This window comes from Dermacentor andersoni, chromosome 8 (genome assembly GCF_023375885.2).
Source record: "Dermacentor andersoni chromosome 8, qqDerAnde1_hic_scaffold, whole genome shotgun sequence".
In the NCBI taxonomy this organism is placed as follows: Eukaryota; Metazoa; Arthropoda; class Arachnida; order Ixodida; family Ixodidae; genus Dermacentor; species Dermacentor andersoni.
Window position 1 is genome coordinate 157,655,752 of NC_092821.1, and position 21,336 is coordinate 157,677,087.

The following is a 21,336-nucleotide window of genomic DNA, read 5'->3' on the forward strand; positions in this document are numbered from 1 at the left end:
TTTTAGTGCTTCACGTGACCGGAACGAACCGCTGCTTTGGCAATGGAAACGTACGCTATAAAGTAGCGGGGCAACGTTGCACACCGCGTGAAAGGTTTCCAGGAGCAATACCACGAGATAGTTGTTTGGATCTGCGACATCGGTCTGTGTTCTGGTGACCGAGGGAATAGAGCAACGCCCTAGGCTCCCTCTCACGGCATCGATGCAGCCTACGGACGAGGAGACGCGGGAGACCAAATCTTTTGAAATGCAAGACAGGCATCCCGGTAAAATGAGCTCTCACCGTAAGTTCTCCGTCATTATTACGTATCTGGAGTAGCAAAAGGTCTACCTGGAACCTTCTGCTCGAGGCCAATTTTGATTTTCCGAATCAAATGCACTTGGAACGCACCAATGTTCTCATTAGACAGTCGCTCAACCAGCTTGAATGAAAGTTGTTTGCACTTGAAAAAAGAAGTGAAGTTCTACAGGCTGTTGGAAGCTGAATTTTGATTGAAGAGCTGTAATGTGTTTATCCAAGTGACCTAAAGCTGAATACTTAAAAAAGTGAAGTATAAAGTCGGAAACTATATATATGCACGAAGAACAGGTATACTACGTCAATGCGAGCTGGCGTTTACGATGTATCAATTGAAGCTTACGTGAAACTATTTCATTATATATATATATATATATATATATATATATATATATATATATATATATATATATATATATTTCACCGGCTAACAAATGTTAAACGTTATCGCTCAGCGCAAGACGCGCCTACATGTATCGAAAGTTTCTCGAATGCTATCGATGGTTCTAGCCATAGTCTGTTGTCACTGAACCTTGCGTAAGCTGATTGTACGCGCGACGCGAATTGTGTAGTACTTTCTGAAAGACACGCGGGAACCAGCGATTACTCTGGAACCTTCGAAGACTTACGTATAAAAGCCGACGCGCTTTACCCGCAGATCAGATTATGACGATCGCAGACTGTGTTCGCCGCTATCGTTGTGCTTCCAGTGTAACTTGCTTTTGTGGGCACAGGCTCCCCCAATAAAAAAATTATTTAAGTTATTCACAGATTTCCTGTTGTGTTCTTCCTCGTCACTGCTGCGTGACAATATATATGGGCATGCAGACTTTGTAAAAGTTATATTTGTAGTGATTGCTGTGATTCCGAGCGGTGTATATTAGGCTTGTCTGCTTCAGATGTTCCAATAGATGACACTTTACATATATATGTGTGGTACAACTTCTAATTGCTAAATTACAGTGTTGTAAACTTGCTACCTCGAGTTTTGTAAATCTTTAAATTTTTAAATATTCTTTTTGTAGAAGAATGGTTGCGCAAAGCAAACATCTGCTTCCAACAGTCAGTGGTCGACAGGCTAATCAAAATTGGCTCAGGGCATGCCGAAGAAGACGGTGTATCAGTTCTTATGTATTTAGGCGCAAAACTTCCTCTGAAGTTAAGAAAATCGCCGCGACGCTGTAATATTACTATGAGCCTCGAGAACGACCTACAGGGGCGCTGCGAGCGCCGCTCGTGTGACGTCAGGGCACGGACTCCACTCTGTCGTCTGCTGCAGTTCGGGCGGTGTCCGGGCGCCTTCTGCAGAGTTTCCGTTTGTTCACTCTCGTTCCCTATGCTTGTGTACTTATGACGGTCGTCCCGAATATATTTTTACTACGTATTCATTCGCGTAAGTTTATTCAAAGAGCTTGTTTCCTAGATGACAGTATATTTCTCAAAGGTAACGCTACAGTGCTAGCTGAAGGAGCTCAGACCAGCCCACTGCGGGATTTTTATCCGTGGAGCTACACTTTCCAGCGGTGGTTCACGTGAATAATAAAAGCATAAACCCAATACCATAGCGTATAAGAATCTAGTTAGGATACCATACCTGCCATCATGCAACAAGCATCTCACAAATGCTGGCTATCTATGACTTCTACAAGATTTACCTTGATTTTAACCAGCTAGCAGTGCAGTTTAGATTCTACCAACACCACTTGCTTGTTAAGCTTCTGCTCAAAGTTAGGCCGTTCTTCACTGGTCAAATTTAAGTGGCGATAATTTGAAGTAATCCTATTGAGGCTTACAGCAGTTTGCAGCACACAGAAAGGAATGCACCAATATTTACTCCCTTTTCAGTGCTACGCGTTAAACTCACTTGAACAATTTACTGGTGCCTGTTGCTTGAGGAACAGACATGACGAATCTGTTTGGCGAACTGACACAGGCTGCTCGGCCCAAGATTTTGAGTTAAATATGCCTTTTGGACCGTATGGCCGCAGCCAGAAAGAAGCCGAAGCCCCATTTATCGGTAGTATGGGTCATATTGAAGACATTATTCCGTGGTGGAGGTCAAAAATCAAGTGAATTCATGGGGCCCTTGTGGTGTCTTGCTTATAAGGCATGTACGCGAGGTTCTGTTTGATGTACTGACGAAGCGAATATTTCTCAGTTTGTATAATTAAACAACGCAGGTTCTAGACATGGTGAGGCACAAGGTGTTTGAATTTTCATTTTCAAGGCAGCCTATGCTGAGCTGTAGTGCCTCGATTATACTTTAAGCACTGCAATTGGATCTGTAAAATAACTGCACCAGGGTTTCAATCCGAAGTTGTAGTAAACTCATGGGTTTCGCGAACAATGCGTGCCTCGCCATATTGACACTCATTTGCTTCCGTTGCTTGAGAAGTATGACATATTGTCGATAAAGGCTACAGAGGGCAACCATGAAGGCGGCTGTGATACGATATACTTAGCGCCAAATGACTGGATCTTGATCTTGTGTGTGTGTGACAACTTTATTAAATATTCTGCATATTTATTTATTTTATTTATTTATTTAGTGTACCCTCAGGACCAGGGGCATTAAAGAGGGGAGTGGCTACATCAAATACAGAAAGAAAAGTACAGCGCAGCAAAATGGTTAATAGTACAGAAATACATGGCTCTCGGCTATACAATGTTATCTGAGTGTTCTTGGAGTGCTGGTTAATAAAGTGAAATACGGTGCATGCAGTGCAATAATACAGTGTTCCGGTAACACAAAAACAGTGATACAGTTGGTAGTACAAAAACATGAATGCAATGTTCCTGTTTATACAATGTTATCTAATACTGCCATGAAGTTCTGATGGTCAACAATAGTAGCGGTTGAGGCGGGTAGGCGATTCCACTCAGCAGATGTACGCGGAAGGAATTAGTGAGAAATGACATTGGATTGGCATAATGGAATTCCAACTTTGTTATTGTGATCTAACCTTGATGAAATTTATTAAGGAGGGGAGATAAGTTCATCGCGAAGGGAAGGATGATGAAATATCTTATGAAAAAGTGAAAGCATAAGGCCTTTACGGCGAGAGGCTAAAGATGGCAAATCAAGGTTTAATTTCATTACAGAAGTGCCGGCAGTTCGGTTATAATTAGAAAAAACGAAGCGAGCAGAGTTATTTTGTACCATTTCTAATGAGTGAATTAGGTTTTTCTGAAAGGGGTCCCAAACTGCTCCAATATTGATGGCCTGGGTCTAGGCCGCGCCGGGGGCAGCAGAGAGACCCTGCCTCTCGGTAGGTTCCCGGGTTTGCTGGATGGCCCAAAGTTTGTCCTGGAAATCTGAACTAGTCAGTGCGGCTCTCCACCGTGCCTCTAGTTCATCCTGGGGGGAGGGGGGGCTGCAATTCTCCTCTGAACTATTTCGCAATCCCAGAGTATATGCTGTAGGGTGGCTCTTCTATCATCACATAATTTACATTTGGCATCAGGATAATTCCGGAAACATGCGGTTAAGATGTACCGGGTTCCTGTAAGTTCTGGTGTAAATAAGGCGCTCCAGTCAACCGCCTGAGACATGACCAATTTTGGGCTAGGAGGTGGATATATACACTTGGACTTTCTATAGAATTGGGTGATGTCACTGAACGAGAAGAGTCTATCCTTATCCTTCCGTTCTATCTCGTCCTAAATCTAAGCCCCCCCCCCCCCCCCCCCCCCCCCCCCCCTAATCGTGCGCAGTTAATAGGTCCTCGCGCAACACAATGGGCAGACTCGTTAAGGCTGGGGGCGGCAGTGGATTCGCGCTCGGTGTGGGCTGGGAACCAGATGATTTCCTTGTCGTGAAATTCCTTATATGACATGAGTTTGGCTTTACTGTTAGAATTCTTACAGCCTCAACTGATATCCGTCCTCTGGCGTAATGTCATACAGGTGGTTGAGAATCGCTTATACTATATCTATATTTGGGAGAAGCGATAACCAGAGCGATATATGCATTGCAAAACCAGTAGACCCCTTCAACGCTACATAGCTTGCGATATCTAAGCCGCAAATTTTCTCGAATCACGCAGTTTTGAAGAAGAAATTGCGGTTCAGGCATGGCAGCAGAAAGAAGCCGACATATCCTTCAATAAGTACGGCTCGAACCACCAATACCCCAAGCATGCACGAAGGGATCGAGCGAGCCGGAGCGAGCGGCGTCCTGGTCGTGACGCCACGGTTGTTCATACCACGTGACCACCGTGGAACGTGGTCACGTGGTATGAACAACCGTGGCATGAACACTCGCTGAACAGCTTCCACCTAAAGCCTGCCGCTTGTGTGCCTATTAGCCGCAAGAAAACTGACTGACTGATTGACTCATGGATAGATAGGTAGATTTATTTATTTATTTATTTATTTATTTATTTATTTATTTATTTATTTAATTACATAATACTGACAGCCGTCCTTCTGCAGCCATGGTGGGGTTGGGATCAGAAGAACAGTATTACAATTTGTTACATAAGGAGACATGAAAGAAAGCAAGTCACGATGCAAGAGAAACCTCGATGTGAATACAGGATCTTATGCATTGATGTGATACAGACCGGGGTTCGTTGGCCCAGGGCCCAACACACAGCGAGAAAGGCATGGACAACTGACATTGTCTATATCCCTTCTATGCCAGGGTGCGCAGAGCATTTACATACACAAAAAACACAAGAATACATACAACACTTCAACAAGTTAGAGCAGGCTTCGCGATGTTATTTTAGTCGTCCGTGTCTACGCGGCAAAGTTCGCTGTCGTGAAGTGTCCGCTCTCACCCGACGGGCGACTAACTCACGCGCAGAAGCACGGCGATGTCCTCACGGTACTCCGAATGACCGCAGCGGTGTCGTCTAGTGGACGACACCGCTGCGGTCATTCGGAGTGGTGTCGTCTGCGCATGGTGGTGTCGTCTAGTGGACGACACCACTATTTTATTTATGATGATGATTTCTGATGAGTTTTATTGATGATCCGGACCTTACCCTCGCCAAAAATGTCGCCAATCCGACCTGGACTAATACAGGGGTCTTCCTCGGTAGCGATCACTACGTACTCTGCACAAACGTTCCCACTCCCCTCCCTTGCTCGCGCATCTACGCGTCTGAACCAGATAGTTGACTGGGACCGCTTCCGCTCCACTCGTCGCCGGCTCTCTGGCGGGACCGCAGGCACGGCCATCAGTGCGGACCGTTAGCCGCTCGTACTTGGACTGCCCGGCTGTGCGATCGAGACGGGCCGGTAGCCGTCTCAATCGCTTCTGGAACGAGTCCCACCAGGTCGTCGCCGTCCCGTGATTGTTCTGCCAAGCCGTCCAATTACGAACCACAGCCCCCCGCGGTAGTTTTCCGGTGGCTTGGACCACTGAGTCTGAGAATCGAGTCAAGAAGTTCGGCAGTGAAGGCAGTTCCCGGGCCTGCCTGTGATGACTAATTCTGGGGCGCCGTGCCTAAGGACGATGTTTCCAACGAAAAAATTAGCTGCTTCGGCTGCTGTGCCCCGCTGTGTAGTTTTCGTCTCCGCGTAGCGCTTCAGGTAATCGGTGACAACAATGATCCATCTGTTGCCAGCTGTAGAAGTTGTAAATGGGCCCAGGAAATCCATTCCAACTTGGGGGAATGGCTGGCCTGGTTTCCCGAGCGGATGTAAGAGACCTGCGGGCTTGCCGGGAGGCGCTTTGCGTCTTTTTTGGCAGTCCACGCATGTTTGCACGTGATGCTTTACAGCAGCAGGTAGCACTGGCCAGTAATACTTCCGTTGGAGTCGGGACAATGCTCTCATGTAGCCTAGATGACCTGCGGTGGTTTCATCGTGGCATGCTTTTAGTATTTCTTTTCGAAGTGATGCCGGTACGTCAAGCAGGCACGGGCTGCCACTATCAGAAAAGTTCTTCTTATAGAGAACATTGTTCCGGAAGCAAAACGACGGCAGTCCTCTGGCATAAAGTCGCAGGACGTCTTTACTTCGGCCTTCCAATAAATTAAATAGTGGGAGCAACTCTGGGTTGTGGCGCTGCTCCTGTTAAATGGTGACGGCGTCGACGACGCTCAAAAATGCTGCGTCCACGTCCACGTCATCGATACCTGCGGACTCGACGGGTGAGCGCGAGAAGCAGTCGGCGTCGGTGTGCCTCTTCCCTGATTTGTAAATTATGGTCATGTCGAACTCCTGAAGCCTAAGACTCCAGCGCGTCAGACGGCCAGATGGCTCTTTCAGGTTAGTTATGACGATCGCTGACAACCTTGAATGAACGGCCGTACAAATACGGGCGAAATTTGATAACCGCCCACACCATGGCAGGCATTCCTTCGCGGTGGTTGAGTAGTTTTCCTCCGTACGAGAGAGAGATCGGCTAGCGTAGGCGATTACTTTTTCGAAGCCATCTTGCCACTTCACCAGTACGGCACCCAGACCAACATTACTCGCATCAGTGTGAAGTGCTGTAAGAGCATGCTGGTCGAAGTGCGCAAGAACAGAAGGCGTTTACAGGCGTTGGCGTAGTTCGCTAAATGTTACTTGCTTATTTTGCCCCCACAGAAAGGGAACATCGTCGCGTGTCAGGCGTGTTAACGGCGCCGCCATACATGAAAAGTTCGCAATAAAGCGTCGGTAATAGGCGCACAGCCCCAAGAAGCGCCTCACTGCTTTCTTGTCGGATGGGGAACTAGGCCACAGCGTCTATTTTGGCTGGATCAGGTCGTACACCCTCGTGGCTGACGACGTGGCCGAAAAAGCACAGTTCACTGAAAGCAAAATGACATTTCTCGGGTTTTAAGGTCAGGCTAGCCGAGCGTATGGCTTGGAGAACAGTGAGTAACCGGCTCAGGTACTCCTCAAATGTAGCTGAGAACACTATGGCGTCGTCTAGATAGACCAAGCATCTTTGCCACTTCAGACCTGATAGTATGGTGTCCATTAGACGCTGAAAAGTGGCAGGCGCTGCGCACAAACAGAATGGAAGGACCTTAAATTCGTAAAGACCGTCGGGGGTCAAGAAGGCAGTTTTCTCACCATCTCTCTTATCGACCTCGATCTGCCAATACCCGCTTCGTAGGTCCATTGAGGAAAAATAACGTGCATGCCGCAACCTGTCCAGCGAATCGTCGATGCGTGCCAGCGGGTAGACGTCTTTCTTCGTGATCTGGTTTAATTTGCGGCAATCGGTGCAGAATCGCAAACTGCCGTCTTTCTTTTGGTCTAATGCCACGGGTGACGCCCAGGGACTTTTCGAATGCTGTATCACACCACCCTCGAGCATCTTCTTCACTTGTTTTTGAATCTCTTGACGTTCTTTTGGAGCTACACGGTAGGGATCTTGTCGAATCGGCCGCGTAGTATCATCCGTGATGATACGGTGGTTGGTCAGTGGTGTTTGTTTGATCTTTGACGTAGTCAAAAAGCAATCTTCGAATCTCCAGTAGGCGCTGCCACTCCGAAGGCGACAGGGTGGAGCTAACGTCGACAGACAAAGGTAGCGAGGGCGGCACGATCGTTTCTTGTAGAGCGAAACGATCTTTCACTTGGGTGATGTCGCAGTACGCAATTGCGGTACCCGTCTGGATGTGACGGCGTTCGTTGCTGAAGCTCGTGAAAAGAACTTCCGCATGCCCATGAGTAATGTCGAGTACACTTCTAGCAATGGAAACGCCTTGCGTGAGCAATAGTGCAACAATTTGCTCCGCAATCACATCCCCGTGGTAGGGCTTCTTGCATGATACAGAGACAAGGCGGCAGGGTCGCGGCTGAAGGGTCACATCGTCGGTGATTCGCAAACGCTCATGTTTTCCGTCATTCATCGTGTCACCATATGGGCTGGCAGAAAATGTCACCATACGTTCCGGAATGTTTATGACTGCGCCGTGACCTCGCAGAAAATTCATCCCCAAGATGAGGTCCTTGCAGCAGTCGGGGAGAATGACGAAAGTGGCAACGAAGCTGGAATCACCGATGTAAATTCGGGTGGTGCATGTTCCCGTTGGTGTCACTAGCTGACTCCCGGCACTTCTTATGTGGGGCCCTGTCCACGTCGTCTTCACTTTCCTAATGCGGTCGGCCAGCTCCTGCCGCATAATCGAGAAGTCTGCTCCAGTGTCAACAAGTGCGGTGACGTGATGTCCATCCACCAGAATGCTGAGATCGGCACGGGCAACGTCGTCGGCATGAGTATTCGTCGTCGTCATGTCGTCTTCGTCGGCGTGAGTATTCGTCGTCATCATGTCGTCTTCGTCATCGTTAACATTCGTCGTCGTCATCTCGTTTTCGTAGGGAGCGTGGGGGGTATTTTTGGCTTGTCGATACAAGGCAACCTTCCTCCCGGAGGTCGCCGCCGTTAGTTTCCCCGGCGCGGACTAGGGGAGTGACCACCCCTTTCGACGTCAGTGGTGGCAGTCTGGCGGTTTGGGGAAGTGTGATGCACAGGTGATGGGGACTGCCAGCGACGACGTGGTGAAGCTGCTTGGCGAGGTGACAGTTGATCGCTGTTCGGGGCCCGACGGTCGTCGAAGTGTAGAGAAACAGCAGGCGAAAAGGAGCTGGCTCCAGCATTTGCATGGGGGCAGTAACGAGCAATGTGACCTGGTTCGCCGCAATGGAAGCAGAGTGGTTGACGGTCGGCCGCGCGCCACAAGTCCGTACGGCGAACTGTGGGTCGGCTTACTGACTCCCGTTGCCACCACGGCACGGGAACGGGCCGTGGCTGAAGTGGCGTTACCGGCGACGAAGGGGGAGGACGTCGGACCATGTCGGCATAGGTCGACGGACGTGTTTCTGGACATGGGGCTGGTGAGGAGAAGGCTTGCTGCAACTCCTGGTGCACGACTTGGGCAACAGAAACGACCGGCGACTCTAGAACGGATGCCGAGGGCTCGCAGCTCCTCACGCAGGATGTCTCGAACCATGTTCCGTAAGGAAGTGCGGTCAATAATCTGAGCTGCGGAGCTGATTGGCGTGTTGTCGGGCTGGCGGTCGAAGTGGCGGCAACGTTGCTGAAGCGCCCGCTCGATGACAGTCGCTTCCTTGATGAATTCGTCGACCATTGTTGGTGGGTTTCGTACAAGACCGGCAAAGAGGGGTTGCTGATGTCCCTGCATCAGATGACGCACTTTCTTTGCCTTTGTCATATCGGGGTCAGCTCGGCGAAATAGACCGGCCATATCTTCCGCATATATGGCGACGGTTTCTTTGGGTTTCTGTACCCGAGCCTCAATAAGTTGTTGCGCGTAATCGCGCCTGTCCGTGCTCGAGAATGTATCGCGGAGCTGACGACGAAAATTGCTCCACGTTTGGAATCTCGCTTCCATATTCGCTTACCATGTACGAGCGCTGTTTTCTAGCGCGAAATAAGCATGGGCGAGTTTTCGTTGGTTGTCCCAGCGATTTACCAGAGCGACGCGTTCATACTGGTCAAGCCAGTCCTCCACATCTTCAAAAGCATCGCCGTGGAATATTTCGGTGACGCGAGGGTGTTCAAGAGTCACCTGGGAAAGGCTAGCCGCCGGTTGTGAAGGCGGAAGAAGCGCCGATGATGTAGCCGTGCTGGCGGGAGTCGCAGCAGGAGGGAAGTCCGGGCTCAGGCCGAGCAGGCGCCGACTGAAACGGTGCACTGGAGTCGTTACGAGAGGTGGAGCTTCAGAATTTGGTGTAAGTTTCCGAAGAGAGGTTGCCCCCACGGGGTCGCATGCTCCAGCACCTCCACCAGTGTCGCAACGTCAAAAACCGCGGTTGTAGAGCGCTATTCAGGGGACACAGCGGCGGATCGCTTTTTTAACACCGAGCGCAACTGCGACTTCTTCTTCACTGCGCCTTGACAAAACGCTCATGCCTGCTCGCGTTGTCCTCTTCTTCATGGAGTACTGGCGTGGCAATATATTGTCATGCGTTTTTTCTCCCCGTAACATTTTGGTGGCGGGTTCTTCAAGTTTAAAGACAGATCTACGCAGCGGACGCTTCTTGGCGGCATCTACAATGCAAGCGCACGGTGGGGACGACAATGCTTCGGGCAGGTCACCGACCGTGCTTCAACCATTCTCCGCCAACCGCCCCGTCGTCGTCACACAACTGCGTGACCCAGGTACCTTTTCCTGCTCTGATAACCCCGACGTAGAAGATTGGCTTTAACTGTACGAACGGGTGAGCACTAGCAACAACTGGGACCCGACTCTGATGTTAGCGAACATCATATTTTACCTTGCGGGCACGGCACAAGTGTGGTGTCTGAACCACGAACAGGATCTTAGGAGCTGGGAGGTATGTAAGCAAAAGCTCATCGACCTGTTCGGCAAGCCCGTCGGATGCCGTCGTGCTTCGCAGAAGGAACTTGCATACCAAACTCAGACTTGCACCGAGTCCTATGTGACGTACATCCAGGACGTGCTCGCGCTTTGTCGCAAAGTCGATGACACGATCCCGGAAATGGAAAAGGTTGCGCCTTTTCCAGCCAACAGCAATATTGATGTGAATTCTAGATTATCAGGTGAACAACAAGCTAGCATTCGAAGCCTTTTACAGTCTTTTGCGGACTGTTTCGCTTCAACATCGAAGGTCAACCAAACGCCTATTGCGAAACACAGAATTATTACAAATCCCAATGAAAGACCCGTGCGCCAACGTGCCTACCGTGTTTCTCGTAAAGAGCAAGACGCCATCTGAAATCAAGTCCAACAAATGCTTACCGACGATATCATACAGCCATCCACCAGTCCATGGGCGTCGCCTGTGGTTCTGGTGAAAAAGAAAGACGGCACATTGCGTTTTTGCGTTGACTATCGCAAGCTTAACAACGTTACGAAGAAGGACGTTTATCCCCTTCCCCGCATCGACGACTCTTTGGACCGCCTTCGACATGCTCGATACTTCTCGTCGATGGACCTTCGCAGCGGCTACTGGCAAATAGAGGTTGATGAGCGTGACCGTGAGAAAACCGCATTTATTACGCCTGACGGACTTTACGAATTCAAGGTCCTTCCTTTCGGATTGTGCTCTGCGCCTGCTACTTTTCAGCGCATGATGGACACGGTTTTATCAGGTCTCAAGTGGCAGTCATGCCTTGTCTATTTAGATGATATCGTTGTGTTTTCAGAAACTTTTGAGCAGCACCTCCAGCGCTTACAAGCAGTTCTTGACGCAATTCGTACTGCTGGCCTCTCTTTAAAGCCTGAAAAATGCCATTTCGGGTATGACGAACTCAAATTTTTAGGCCATGTCGTCAGCTACGAGGGCATTCGACCAGACCCCGACAAAACCATTGCTGTTGCTTCGTTTCCAACACCTTCGAACAAACACGAACTCCGCCGTTTTCTAGGGCTTTGCGCTTATGATCGACGCTTCGTGGCAAACTTTTCACGGATAGCCGAACCCTTGCAGCGGCTGACTAAGGATAATGCTCCGTTTGTCTGGGAGCAGGACCAACAAGAGGCCTTCTGTGAACTCCAGAATCGTCTGCGCACACCTCCTGTTCTTGGAAACTTTGACGAAGACAGTGACACCGAGTTGCACACGGATGCCAGCAACGTTGGCCTTGGTTCCGTCCTCGTACAGTGGCAAGATGGAGCCGAACGCGTCATTGCGTACGCAAGCCGCACTTTGTCTCCAGCTGAAAGTAACTATTCCACTACGGAGAAGGAATGCTTGGCCGTTGTGTGGGCAATTGCTAAGTTCCGACCATATTTGTGCGGCCGATCGTTTCGAGTTTTGACAGATCACCATTCATTGTGCTGGCTAGCCAATCTGAAGGATCCATCTGGCCGTCTTGCACGCTGGAGTCTTCGCTTGCAAGAATACGATATGACGATAGTGTTCAAGTCCGGGCGTAAACACACCGACGCCGACTGCCTGTCACGTGCTCCACTTCAACCGTCGCCATGCGAGTTTGATGAAGAGGACGCATTTCTGTCCAATATCTCAGTATCAGACATCAGCAAGCAACAGCGCGATGATTCAGAACTCCGGCCTCTCATCGACTACCTTGAGTACCGTCTACCAGAGCCGCCTCGTATGTTCATCCGCAAGTTATCCTCGTTTTTTCTCCGCGATGGCGTTCTCTACAAATTGGGTTTTCACTCGACCGCAACCGCCTGCCTCCTTGTAGTGCCTCCTTCACTACGTGACGACATCCTGCGGGCCTCTCACGACGATCCATCTTCGGGCCACTTGGGATTCGCACGGACGTTTTCACGCATACGCCAAAAGTACTTCTGGCCTAACCTTCGCCGTGACGTAAAGCAATACGTGAAGACATGCCGCGACTGCCAGAGACGCAAGACACCACCCGTGCGTCCCGCTGGTCTTCTCCATCCCGTGGATCCTCCGCGGATTCCTTTTCAGCAGGTTGGAATAGATTTGCTTGGACCATTCCCCACGTCGAGGGCTGGTAACCGTTGGATTGCTGTTGCCACAGACTACCTTACACGTTACATTGAAACCCGAGCTCTCCCACGAGGCACTGCTAATGATATTGCGACTTTCTTTGTACATGGTATCGTACTCCGCCACGGTGCTCCAAGAGTGGTTATAACCGACCGGGGCACAGCATTTACAGCGCAGCTCACAGAAGATATCATGCTTCTCAGTGGTACCGTTCACCGCAAAGCCACTGCTTACCATCCCCAGACGAATGGGCTCACAGAAAGACTAAACAAAACGATCGCTGATATGATTTCCATGTATGTTGACGTCGACCACAAGAACTGGGACGACGTTCTCCCATATGTTACGTTTGCATATAATACTGCCGTTCAAGAAACTACCGGCTTCACCCCTTTTCGCTTGGTGCACGGCCGGGAAGCTGTCACAACGTTGGACGCAATGCTCTTACCCACCTACTGTTCTAATGTTGTCAATGATGCTGCCGAATTCGCTCGATGCGCCGAAGAGGCACGCCAGCTCGCACGAATGCGTATCCGCTACCAACAACACAATGACGCCGACCGATACAATCTTCGTCACCGCGACGTCACTTATCAACCCGGTGACAAAGTATGGGTGTGGACACCGATCCGCCAGCGTGGTCGGTCGGAGAAACTTTTGCGCCGCTACTTTGGACCTTATCGGATCGTTCAACGACTCGGCGACGTCACATACGAAGTGATTCCTGAAGGAGAAGGCACCGCTCGCCGTCCCCGACGCCCAAGCCTGTCCGATGTCGTTCACGTCTCTAGATTGAAGTTATACCACTCCCGCTGAACGCAAAGTCCCACACCTCTCTCACCATCTACGTCCCTCTTAACAGCATCCCCGTGGCAATCTCCAGTGCATCAATGTTCCGCATCGAGACGATGCTTCTAGGGAGGGGGGTAATGCCACGGCCTCGACACAGCTGACAGCCACTCGGTGCGATTCGGTGCCACATGCTAGGCATGTTGCGTGGCTCCCAGAAGAAGAGAACGATGAAGGTGCCAGGACAGCGATATATATAAAAAGATCTATAGCGTCGACCGAAGTCTCTTGTGGCTTTGTCTGTGACAATATGTTCAAAGGTATCGCGGATGACGCGTTTACACTTATAGTTTTTAAGAATTCATCCATAGTGCAAGACGTCATCAATGAATGACGACGCTATGAAGAAGTAAAAAGTCGCTGCGTTACTCCTAACTTCACACTTCTTCTGAACACGGCTGCGACGTCTACCTGCGAGGACCTCTGTCTCCTACCCGTTCCACCCGTTCCTGCTGCATCCGACGATATTGTGCGCATCATCCACCGCGAGATTGAAGCTGCCTTCCCCAGTTCCCCTTCAGGTGCGTAACTCCGACCAGTTCCATGCAGCCATTTACTTCCCTTATCCAAACCGTTGTGCTTCTGTTGTGGACGTGTTGGACACATTTCCCGCCATTGTTGCAGTGCTTGGAACTTGCAGCCTTGGCCGAGGTATCGAAACATACGACGTCCAGGTGGTAGTTTCCGAATGCTGGTACACAATGAGGACAATATATATTGTGGCAGGGTTGCGCTATCTGGGAGGGGAATACAAATCGCTGTGAGGCGTAGCTGTCGGCACCGGTCGGGCGTCAGGTCGGGAGACGGAGCAGGCAGCACTAAATTCGATGTTTGCAAATTCTTGCCGCACAACTGCCTGAATGAGAGAGATCGCTGGGGCTGGTTGGTCAATGGTGGGGTCAAGTGTGCGTGGATGGAACGGCGCAGGACTTGTAGCCTCGAATTCGCGCCGAACAATACGTGTGGCGTGCTCATTTAAGGGTGGTGAAGCGGTAAGGTCGACGCAAGACGACGTCGCAGCCGTGTTATGCCTCAACCACTGGCACGCGTCGGAAAGCTTCGGCACGCGCCGAAGCGCCAAAGCGTCAGAAGCGTCGGTCGGGAACACGGCGAAACGTGATGACGCGCAGCGATTATGTCTATTGCCGATGCTAGAAGTTTGCCGACGCGAGGCGAAGCTTCGCCAGCGTACACCAATGAGAGGCTGCGACGCGTCGCAGGCGTCAACCAATCGGAGGCTGCAAAGCCTCCGGCTGTTGTGCCTATAATGGCCGCCCATGCGAAGGCGCCGGCACCAACGATCGTCCGACTTCTTTGGAGGCACGACGCGCGCGACAGTGTTCCTGAAAGACAGTGTTGTAATAGTAGGCCGACAACGACACGACCGACCGACCGACCGACACCGACCGACCGACCGACCGACCGACCGACCGACCGACCGACCGACCGACCGACCGACCGACCGACCGACCGACCGACCGACCGACCGACCGACCGACCGACCGACCGACCGACCGACCGACCGACCGACCGACCGACCGACCGACCGACCGACCGACCGACCGACCGACCGACCGACCGACCGACCGACCGACCGACCGACCGACCGACCGACCGACCGACCGACCGACCGACCGACCGACCGACCGACCGACCGACCGACCGACCGACCGACCGACCGACCGACCGACCGACCGACCGACCGACCGACCGACCGACCGACCGACCGACCGACCGACCGACCGACCGACCGACCGACCGACCGACCGACCGACCGACCGACCGACCGACCGACCGACCGACCGACCGACCGACCGACCGACCGACCGACCGACCGACCGACCGACCGACCGACCGACCGACCGACCGACCGACCGACCGACCGACCGACCGACCGACCGACCGACCGACCGACCGACCGACCGACCGACCGACCGACCGACCGACCGACCGACCGACCGACCGACCGACCGACCGACCGACCGACCGACCGACCGACCGACCGACCGACCGACCGACCGACCGACCGACCGACCGACCGACCGACCGACCGACCGACCGACCGACCGACCGACCGACCGACCGACCGACCGACCGACCGACCGACCGACCGACCGACCGACCGACCGACCGACCGACCGACCGACCGACCGACCGACCGACCGACCGACCGACCGACCGACCGACCGACCGACCGACCGACCGACCGACCGACCGACCGACCGACCGACCGACCGACCGACCGACGACAGTGGGTTGTGGCAGCGCGACGTGGATCCGAAGCGACTTCGAACGACGCCGACTAATCCAACCTGCCCACTGGGTTTCGCCGGGCTCAGTGCGATCGTCTGCCAAAGCAGTCAACCGAATCACGATTGACGCTACGTCTGTGCTTGTTGTATGCGTGCACCCGCCGTGGTTGCTCAGTGGTTATGGTGTTGGGCTATTGAGCACAAGGTCGCGGGATCGAATCCCGGCCACGGCGGCCGCATTTCGATGGGGGCGAAATGCGGAAACACCCGTGTGCTTAGATTTAGGTGCATGTTACAGAACCCCAGGTGGTCGAAATTTCCGGAGTCCTCCACTACGGCGTGCCTCGTACGACAATCAGAAAGTGGTTTTGGCACGTAAAACCCCATAATTCATTTTTTTAATTGTATGTGTATTTTGTGCTCAAAACGAAAGGAAACATGTTTACGAGCTCCGAAGTCTGGATAATCAGCACTCGCCTATCGCCGATGTTGTTTACGTTACGCGTAGGCCTAGCGCGTCCGAGTTCGTAACTGGCTAGTGAACGAATGCAGCTGAGAAACTCTGTCGAAGGAAATGAATTTTCAGTTCCGTTTGGTGCTTCAATGATTTAAATTATGGCACTCCTGACTTCGTGTGATGTGTGATGTGGTGAATGAAGCGTGTGGACCTTGGGGTGGTCAACCGCGGCGTGTTTCGTGTGATGTCGGGCGACTCAAGTTTAACGGGCAAGCTCTGCGCTGTTTCCGGTGGCAAAGGTAACTTTCGAAAGCGAAAGACACTAGTAGCCGAACTATGGGAAGTACTTACATAATCAGCCATGCCGCCCGTTTCAGCTGACACTGCAGTGTGCTCTTCTATTCGGCATGTGAATCCAGTTCAGTACAAGTTCACTGTACTCCTTCACTCACTTCTTTCAAGTGCATCCGTCTTTTGGGCTAGTTGGGGATAAATCGCTCGTGTAGCAATCAAGAACACTGACGCACTGAAGTATACGTGACAACGCAGTCATGTTTGAGTCAGTGTGTCCTTATACTTGACCACTGGAAAAAGAAATCTGTTTGCAACGTGTGCTCCGTGTGCAGTGCATAGCAGGACCTGCATCATGCAAGACCTACGCATGTAGCAGCATATACCACGATTGATTCGATGCCTGCTTCAGAAGGAGCAAGTACTGAGTCAATGAAACTGTAATTGCTTTTTATCTCACTTTTTGTTTATGGAAAGTGTAGATGGTGCGAGTGCATTGTGGGGAAGGAGAAAAGGTGTCATCAGTGTTTTGTGCAGTCGGTATGCTTAAACTGCTGGAATCCCTTCAGCTTCTACTAAAATGTTTCTTGCTGTGATACTATAAATTGTAGTCAGGACAAAGATCTACTCAAAACCAAGTTACTAATACATCTGCGCAGAATGTGTTTGATTAACAAGTTAACACTTCCATAACAACAATATGCCGATGCACAGCATATGTGCTTGCAATAAATACATTCCCTAAACGTGAACGACTGGGCCTACAATAACAAACTTTGTAGTAGCACTGCAAAAAGTGCTGCCATATGTATCAGCGACAACAAAACTGCTGCACGTCCAACCTACTTACTTGGAGGCACCTCTATAAAGACTGTTCGGGCCCTTTCCATTCTGGGTGTAACATTTACCTCTTCTCTCAACTTTTCCGCATATGTCACCAGCACTGTATCTACGCATCAGCCCATTCTTAAGTTTGTGTCCCGTGTCTCCCTTCCCTGATGACGTAAGGTTTTCTGAGCACTCTACGCTTCTATCATTCTGTCACGACTTAAGTCCTGTTCATCAATATAGTTCCCGTACCAAACTCGCAACGCTAACAAACTTAAGCTTGTTCAGCGCCGGACAACACGCACCTTCTACTCCCGTATTTTCGGTTGTCGCAAGCTCGTGCCAGCCTACGAGGATTGCCTCTAACCCCTCAAGTAGCACACCCTGCAATACCAGCGCGACATTGCACTAGTCTATACTGCAGGGTGCTTGACGGCTCTCTTGACAGCACTAATCTTTCTTCAGTTCGTCTGAACAAGTGGTCAGCACAGCCTGAGACCTCATCGCGCCTCTATGGCCCGACACCACAACTCTATGGTTATATCTGACATACAGAGCTTTCTCTCCACCCCCCTGGCCATTTGTATTCTCCTTCCTTGGAACCAACTGAATTGGCCCTCCTGTGTGTTGTGCACCCGTCGAATGTGTGCGTGTGTGCCGTTCTGTGTGTGCGTGTGTATGTGTGTGCGCACGTGGAGGGGAAGGAGGTGTCTTCTGCATCCTGCAAATTTCTGCTCTAGATGGCTGGTTATCAGACGCTCTAACAGGCATTAGGCTTTTTTTTTAGTCTAGCGTGCCAAGTTACCACTAAGATTATTATTATTATTATTGTTATTGTTATTATTATTATTATTATTATTATTAGTAGTAGTAGTAGTAGTAGTAGTAGTAGTAGTAGTAGTAGTAGTAGTAGAATCATCACTACGACCACATTGATTGTGTTGAAGCCAGCGTGACACAATTAAAAACCTGTCTGGAGCTGTGTGCACTCTCACTCTTCTAACAAGAGTGCCAAAGATGTACGTCTTTTTCATGAAAATAGTGGTGTTGTCTCGAACACTGCTGATGCCTCTGCAGAACATTTCTGTTTGCTATATGGTGTGAAATATGCTTCAAGTAACCTTCCTTCTCAGTCTGGCACAGTGTATGCTATCAGTCAGTTTTCAAGTGTATGAAGTGCCTTAAGCCTACCCTTTCTTTTGATGGTATTTCTTCCGCAGAGCTTAAGACGTACGGAAGCATACTTGTTCCCTGTTCTCACAAGCATCTTCAATAGTTCCCTAAAATCTAGTATGTTTTCTAGCACTGGGAAGGTAGCATGGACATTGCCTATGCACATATCAGGTGCTAGATGTGCAGTTACTAACTGCCGACCTATATCGATCCTCTGCAGTGCGTCAAAAGTGTTTGAATCGATATTAGATTCCTTGCTTTCTGTTAGTGCTAAAATCATTTTAATAAATTACAGCACGACTTTCTGTGCCGACGACTTAAAAGTATTTGAGACTGTCAACAGTGTTCACCACTGCATCGACTTCCAAAAAGACATTTTTTCACTCTCAAACTGGTGCAGAAACAATAAGTACTCTTAAATGCTTCCTATACTATGGCATTAAGTTATATGCAGAAAACGCACCATGTGAAATTTCGATACACCCTACGTGATGCTCCACTCCTTAGGGTCGATGAAATGAAAGATCTTCGTGTGTACTTCGACAAAAAGTTAAGCTTCTCTTCACATGGATAATTACACAACATGCCCTTCACGCTCTTGGAATTTCATGCCGTATATTGCATGATTTCCACTCACCTGTTGTGTTTCTGAAATTCTGCTGTGTGCTTCCAACTACTAGAGTATGCCTCTGTAGGAGGGGGTGCAACGAGTATATCTAATTCTGACCTCATTGAAAGCATTCAGAATAAATTGATATCTATCTTAAAGCACCACTTTTGCCATTCTGGCGACCACAGTTGAGCCTTCTCAAGTATACTTCAACTCGCACCTCTAGATTCAAGACTTAATCCCACCTTTTGTTCCTGTATAAGATGGTACATGACATTATGTATTCCCTAAAACTTCTTGATCATATGCATTTGTTCGTGCCGCAACATTATACCAGGTAGCATTCCACATTCGTTGCCTGGCCTTGTTGGAAGATTGTGCTATATAAGACTTGACTCCAAAACATACTTCAGAGTTCATTTCCTGTGTTTTGTGTATCTGTAGATAATCACATAGGATTAACTCCCTTTTACTTTTCCTCGTTTCCTGTTTCCTTATTTGTTTCTCTATCTTGCATTTTTTTGTCTACCACATTCATGTTTTCTGTCCATTTTGTCTCACATAGTGCTCGTTAAGTGCCCCAGTACAAAGGCTCTCTAGCTGTTAATAAACATTTGAATGATTGAGTATAAAATCATGCTTTTTAAGTATGTACTAGTATACTATTTCAGTGCAGCAGCTTTCGTGCAAATAAAGAAAGGGCATGAATTAAGAAAGTGCAATAATAATAAGATATGTGCCTGATTATATGCATTGTGCTATTAATTTCGTCTGAGTTTTAATAATGGCTGCCTACTGTATCCAGTGTTGTGCAATAAAATAATATGCCGCAGCAATTATTGCGTGCCTCGCAGAACGAATTCAATATATCTTTCTCAGTCAAAACATCATAGCAGGCTGAAAACAATAAAGTGCAATTTTTTTTTGTGGTGACGAAGTGTATAAATTGTGAAAATAACCTGTTTATATATTTCTTACATTATGCAAATGACCTGCTCCCATACATTCGTATAAGCGCTTCAATAGTACGACTTAGCAAAGGGCAACGTAATACCCCTATTAAAACCCTACAATTCTCAAGCTTGTATTATCTGACAGTATGTCATTTCATTAATGTAAAGAAAGAAAAACTTGACATGTGGAATCAAGTTACAATAGAACATGGCCTTTACACTGTGGAATTGTTTTGTAGCAATACACTCAATGTGAAGGCCTCCGGATGCGGTGTTGATGCATCAAAACAACCTAGAATAAGAGAGGTGCTCCATGGGCTAAATTTGACAGAATCAAGAATCGGGGGGAGACAAGCTACGAAGTACATAAATTTTAGCTATTCTAGATTTTTTTTTGTGAGTGCTACAGGTGTTTCAATTCTTTTTTGCTGATTTTATCAGAACCCACTTTTCCACGTTTCTTTCATGCACCAACAAGCGTAATTATATTGACACGGATGCTTTACCTGTATCCGGTGACCGTATTTCACCGTCTAAAAAAATTTAAACGTTATCGCGCGGTGCAGGATGTGCCTGAACGTATCGGAAGTTTCGCGAATGTTATCGATGGTTCTGTCTGTTGTCGACGAACCTTGTTAATCTGATTGCATACGCGACACGAATTGTGTAGTAGTTTCTGGAAGGCGCGCGGGCTGGAAGGCGCGCGGGCCCTAGCGAATACGCTGTAACTTTCGACGACTGATGTATGCAAACAGACGCGCTTGACCCACAGATGAGATTTTCGACGATTGCCGACATTGCTCGCCGCTATCGTTGCTATTGAGTCTGTACTATTTTTTACCGTCACTACTACGTGACAATATTTCCAACACAGATTTTTTCAGTGATACTTTGCACGCCTAATTCTTATATAGTTGGCGGTGCAATGAGCTACCAAAGAATGATATGGTACAACAGTTTTTGATATGATACGGCAGCGTCGTGCAGGCGTTCGCAAAGTGATCTTGCAGACAGACGACGCGCGAGCGCGAGCGCTAATGTCGATATTTTGTGCACTATTGTTGCTTCAAAAATAAAAACAAACTGTTGCGGCAGGCGCTTATTCATTATTCAAACGTGTTTTTTTATATATATATCTAAAAGCGCATACAGATCACTAACTTATTGTTTCAAGCTTAGTTTACAGCAGGCTGTTTTAGGCCGAACTTTGACGGACGAAGACAGGATAGTCCAGCAACAGTGCGCCACAGCCGAGG

The 21,336-nt window shown here is 49.3% G+C and overlaps 1 protein-coding gene across 1 annotated transcript in view; it reads left to right on the plus strand.

The window, feature by feature from the left end:
- Positions 1-187: 187 nt before the first annotated feature.
- The window catches only part of LOC140219924 (sodium-independent sulfate anion transporter-like), a 521,780-nt gene continuing 500,631 nt past the window's right edge, over positions 188-21,336 (plus strand). Inside the window, exon 1 of the mRNA XM_072290106.1 lies at positions 188-284. Within this exon, the coding sequence (XP_072146207.1) occupies positions 203-284 (82 nt within the window). The 5' untranslated portion in view covers positions 188-202. The remainder of the gene's footprint in view (positions 285-21,336) is intronic.